This window comes from Myotis davidii, unplaced genomic scaffold (assembly GCF_000327345.1).
Source record: "Myotis davidii unplaced genomic scaffold, ASM32734v1 scaffold174, whole genome shotgun sequence".
Lineage (NCBI taxonomy): Eukaryota > Metazoa > Chordata > Mammalia > Chiroptera > Vespertilionidae > Myotis > Myotis davidii.
This window is the reverse complement of record NW_006289087.1, coordinates 6,193,802-6,199,133: the sequence shown is the minus strand read 5'-3', so window position 1 is coordinate 6,199,133 and position 5,332 is coordinate 6,193,802. Positions and strand designations below refer to the sequence as shown.

Here is a 5,332-nt window from a genome sequence, read left to right as displayed (position 1 = left end):
TTATATTTTATATAAAATATAAAAATATTTATATTTTATATAAAAGATATTTTGTATCTTTTATATAAAAGAATGGGTGACACAGTTATCTCATATTATAAAATGTAAAAATCTCAGCTTATAGAACTGATACAGAAATATATGGAAATTGTTTTTATTACCACATTTTCTTTATTTTGGAAAGATGGTTTTTCTAGATAGACAGACCTCCCAGAACATTTTTTTCTGTCTTATAGGTGGATTTGGAGAGAAAAGGCCAAAAACCACCACATTTTAAGAGCTAATTTAAGATCATGTGTAAAGAGCAATAATACTTCACACTATACTAAGCCAAAACAAAGATGAAATTAAAAATAAACCAACCAATTTTCTCACAAACTATCCATAATATGGCAATTACGAAGTATCTCATTTCCCCCACAACACATCTACTGAATGGTGGATTTGAGACGACCACACGAGGAAATTTTGAATACCTCCTCCATGACATTGGGCAAGGCAGTCTGGCAACTAGAATTTAGAGACTAGAGTTTGTATTTCTGGTTTTTATTTCCAGATTCTAAGCCAACTCTGAGTGACCCATCTGACTCACTTACTCCTCAGCTCTGCATGCTTGATTCTACGCACAGGGCGAAGGACCATCTATCCTTTTGGATGCTGGGCAAATTTTGAATACCTCCTCCATGACATTGGGCAAGGCAGTCTGGCAACTAGAATTTAGAGACTAGAGTTTGTATTTCTGGTTTTTATTTCCAGATTCTAAGCCAACTCTGAGTGACCCATCTGACTCGCTTACTCCTCAGCTCTGCATGCTTGATTCTACGCACAGGGTGAAGGACCATCTATCCTTCTGGATGCTGGGCGAATGAATGTATGATCTGGTCTTGATGTTTTACAACCCTGGGGAGGAAGGAGGTTGGCAGGGATACACGTAGAGCACAGACTGACAGGTACACCACCTTCGCCTTTAAATCCCCAGTTATTTCTGCCAGTGTGATGGCGGGAGCCAGGAAGAAAAAGCAAACCAATCGGAACGGTGGCAGCAGGGTGGCCGGCCTCGCCAGGCGTGTTCCCTGCACACACCACCGCGGAAAGCTCGCGTGCCAAGCGAGGCTACGTGCCGCCTCTCTCCTGACACCGCACAATTCATCACCGAGCAACTGGGAAGGGAGTTTGAGGACTTCTGCCTAAAGCTTGTTTTCGGTGGTGATGGGCATTGGTCCAAAGAGACCCTAACAATCTAGAGCTCTCTCTTTTCCCCTTAGAAGGACCTACGTAGGCCCAAAAGGAGATGAAACTTCGGGAGGTTGGGTCTTTCCATCTCTCCTCTCCTGCTGCCTCGGCTGCTGCTGCTGCTGCTCCTGCTCCTGCCAGCACATATGCTCTCCACCCCCGTGGAGGACCCCCACTGCCCGTTCTCCATCCACTGCCACCATCGGAGGACTCATGCATCCACCGCATCTGTCTTATGTGGCTCTCCCAGCAACGTCCACCTGTCTGTGAACAGCTCTGGGGGGACTTTGGGACAAGCTGGTGATGGCACGGCACTACCAGCAATGTACTGGTGGCACCTCGAGCAGAGATGAGACCTCAATAAGCAAGAGACTAAGGAAGGGGAATTAGCTATTTCTCTTCTAAGTCTGTGGACTGAATTGTAATCCTGCAGTTGTGAGGACTGAGTCTGTGTCTCACCAATCAAAAATAGAGTTCCTTTCTTTGGACAATTTCAGCCAAAACCATCTATGAGACAAGGACTTCAAAAATTTCCTAGGGCGGGCACAGAAATGGAAGCAGACAGGGAAGATGTTTAGCTAGTTAAAAAAGTTAGAGACACAGCAAGCCGAGCCAGGAAGGCACTCAGAGAAAGATTTAAAAGGGAATCATCAAAACCCGAGCAGCAGAAACTCAGAAGCAAAGAAACGTAAAGACTCAAAATGCCCAGCAGGAAGAATCTGTACATCCGCCTGGATTATTCATCGTCTTCCCGGTGTCTGCTGTGCCCAAGGAAGGACCCAGTCTCATGGTTGACTTCACAGAGTTGAGTGTAGAATTGAATATTGGCATATTGGCTATTGTGCTCAATGACTATTTGCCAAATTGGATTGAATCGTCAATAATCTGTCCCTGACCCTAAAGACCCGTTGCCCGTGTACAGAAAAGGCATGCTGTTGACGGGGGCTTGCATTACGGGGGAGAGGGATTTGCCTGGGATAAAAGGAGCAGGCTTCTCAGACGGGGAGGGACTGGAATCTAGTGGCAGAATCCCCTTCTTCAGACACCTTTAACAAAGGCTGAACACATGCTCTTGGAAAGCTCCTGACAAACAGGACCTCCGTCCTGTTTCTAAATCTCCTATAGGAGCTCAGGCTAAGCCAGGCATAAAGGGAGCCCCAAGAGACAGCTGGTGAGCTGGATTGTGTTATGGCCCAGAGGTGGGCCAACCCAGAAAATCACCGCTCAGCTACAGTGCTTGGGATAGCCATATCTACATGTACACATCTAGGGAGATGTACCTAGAAGTTTAATTTTCTTCTTCCTCAAAGAGCCAGTCATATTACATATCTATATCTATCCAAAGATATCCAACTCTACATCTATCTATTCTGGGTGATACTGTTCCATTCATATAATCCCTATATCTATCTATATCAATGTACCTATAGAGGTATAGATATGTGGTACAATTGGATCTTTAAGAAAAAAAAATTAAATTTCTATCTAATTTTATCTCAGCCTCATCCCCACGAGATATACAGAAACCACTTTAATACTTACATTTACTGGATTTGGAAATCAGGGAAATATTTGCTTGAGTTAATCATGGTCAGCAAACTAGTTTCCAATATCACTTATATTCAGTTCAGTATATTATTCCCATGACCACATTGCTTCTTTTAACATGTGGAAGATTTTCATATATTTAACCCCCAAGTGAAAAAAATGACAAGTCAGATATAAACCAAGAATCTCAGCATATTAACCCCATAACCTAGGTATCTATTATCGTTCTCAGTACTCACCGCTACTGTGAAAGCACGCACGGGGGAGATGCTGAATGTGGGGTCCTCCGGCCTCTCCTGGTAGACCACGTGGTAACGGGAGATGATGCCATTGGGAGAGCCTGGCTCCGTCCAGTTCAGCAGCACTGAGTGAGCACCAGTGGCCTGAGCCCAGGGCGCTGGCAGGTCTTGGGGTGGGGCCTCCAGTGTCCGTGCTGAGGTCCACAGACTCTCCACGGAGCCCCCGGAGTTCTGGGCTCTGACCTGGTATTCGTAGAGCGTGAACGGCCTCAGGGTGCCCGCAGCATCAGTAAACCCGAAGGCTCCTTCTGTCCAGACAAACACCAGGGCCTCCTCGTCAGAGCCAGCAGGACGTCTGAAAGGGAACCCAGGCGGTCAGGGACAGCTGCACACTTCAAAGCCAGGTGGGCAGACAGAGTAGGACATGGCTTTGTAGGAGAGTTTGGAATCAACTCAGCTTTTCAACGGTCTCTTCCTTGTGTCATGACGGAAGGAGACCAGATGGAAGAGTTCACCGGAGGCCTGATCAAAGGCCATTTTCAAAATATGGTTTAAAGATCCTATATAATAAAAGGCTAATATGCAAATTGTCCCCTTGGGAGTTCGACCAACCGGGAGTTGGACTGCTCACTATGACATGTGACCACCAGGGGGCGGCGTGGAATGAAGGAAGGCCCCAGCTGGCAGCTGGCAGCCAGGGGAAGGCCTTGATCAGCCCTGATCACCAGCCAGGCCTTGGGACTCTAACCGTGCATGAATTTCATGCACCAGGCCTCTAGTATAAGTATATTTGGTTAATCTTAAAAAGTGAAACACTACCCATAATCACATTTTCTTGTATTAACTTCCAGACATTTTTTTAAAAAAAATTACACATGCAAATACAGGGTGTCCCCCCAAAATGTAGACATTACAGACACTGCTTCTGTTTATAATTAAGGATTAATTATAATTAATGATTAATTCCAATGGGTTAAATCTGTGTAGGTTTGCAGGGCCTGGCCTTTGTACTTGAGGCAGATACCAGGTACCCAGGGTGCCACTGGGAGGGATCCATTCTAATGGACCACAGGGCTCCCGGCCCAGGTCTCCACTCATGGAGTGTTTTCAAGTGTTTGCTAGGAATGTAATACAGCAAGCGAACATACGAGTTTCTATGGGGAGATAACATTTTCCATTTTGTCTGGCTTCAACCTTCCTAGGACAATTCAATTAATTTTTTATTAAACTCTTGTGAATTCCCACACTGAGGTGTAGCCATGGTTGTCATAAAACTGACATGCTTAAAAAAATGGCCTGAAAGTGTGAATTTAAAAAATCTATACTATGTAAGAGATTGAGTATTACGTTAGTCTCAAGTTTTATTCACTGATACAACGAAAGAATGCAGCCTGGTTAAGAATTTCTTATCACTCCTGAATACTTAATAAATTCATATTGTGGTGAGGTATTTTACCTGTGGTGTTAAAAACAGAATATCTTATGTCTGATAAGCTCTGAACAGAAGAGGTTGGACAGGCCACAATTACTCCTAGTTTAGTTAAGATTTGGGCTTCAACTGTTCATTTAACGGGACGTGTTTCCTCTTGAGCTCTCTATGGGGAGAGAAATCACATTTTAAGATCTCTCTGAGTAGCCAAATGGCTGTGCTATCCTTAAACGCATTGGGAGATACTTTAATAATACACTTTCTAACTAGAGTTCATTTAATCTTGTTTAACACTAAAAGGAAAAACAAAAATAAGTTTTAATACTGAGCACTGTGTACTTGAACAGGGACGCATACTGATGCTGTCTTACTGGAACAGCCTTTAAAGAGCTCCCTCCAGCCTGTCAATCACTTAGCCTCCAGGCTATCAGATGGACTGTTGTGGGACCACAGTGCTTGTGTTTGAGTCGCCCTGACTTTACTTAACAGTGACCCCAAAGTGCAAGAGTGATGCTGCCAACTCAGATACGACCAGGAGAAGCCGTAAAGTGCTCCTGTAAGTGAAAAAGGTGAGGACAGTAAGATAGTTTAAGAGGGAGATTGAGAGAGTCCTCATTGACTAAGTTTTATTACAGTATCTATAATAATAAAGGTGTAATATGCTAATTAGACCAGACATCCTTCCAGCGACCTTCTGGACGAAGCTGGTGCTGCGAGGGAAGCCCGGGTCCTGGCTACCAGAGGGAAGCCGGTGCCGGCAGCCGGGGGAAGAAAGGCCTACTTTTGCACGAATTTCATGCATTGGGCCTCTAGTATTGTTATAATTGCTCTACTTGATTAGTTACTGCTGTTATTGTCTTACTGTACCAAATTTATCAATTAA

General features: G+C 44.4%; 1 protein-coding gene across 1 annotated transcript in view; it reads right to left on the bottom strand.

Moving 5' to 3' along the window:
- The window catches only part of USH2A (Usher syndrome 2A (autosomal recessive, mild)), a 442,266-nt gene that overhangs the window by 64,497 nt on the left and 372,437 nt on the right, over nucleotides 1-5,332 (bottom strand). The window contains 1 exon segment of the mRNA XM_006761291.2: nucleotides 3,021-3,375. Within this exon segment, the coding sequence (XP_006761354.1) occupies nucleotides 3,021-3,375 (355 nt within the window).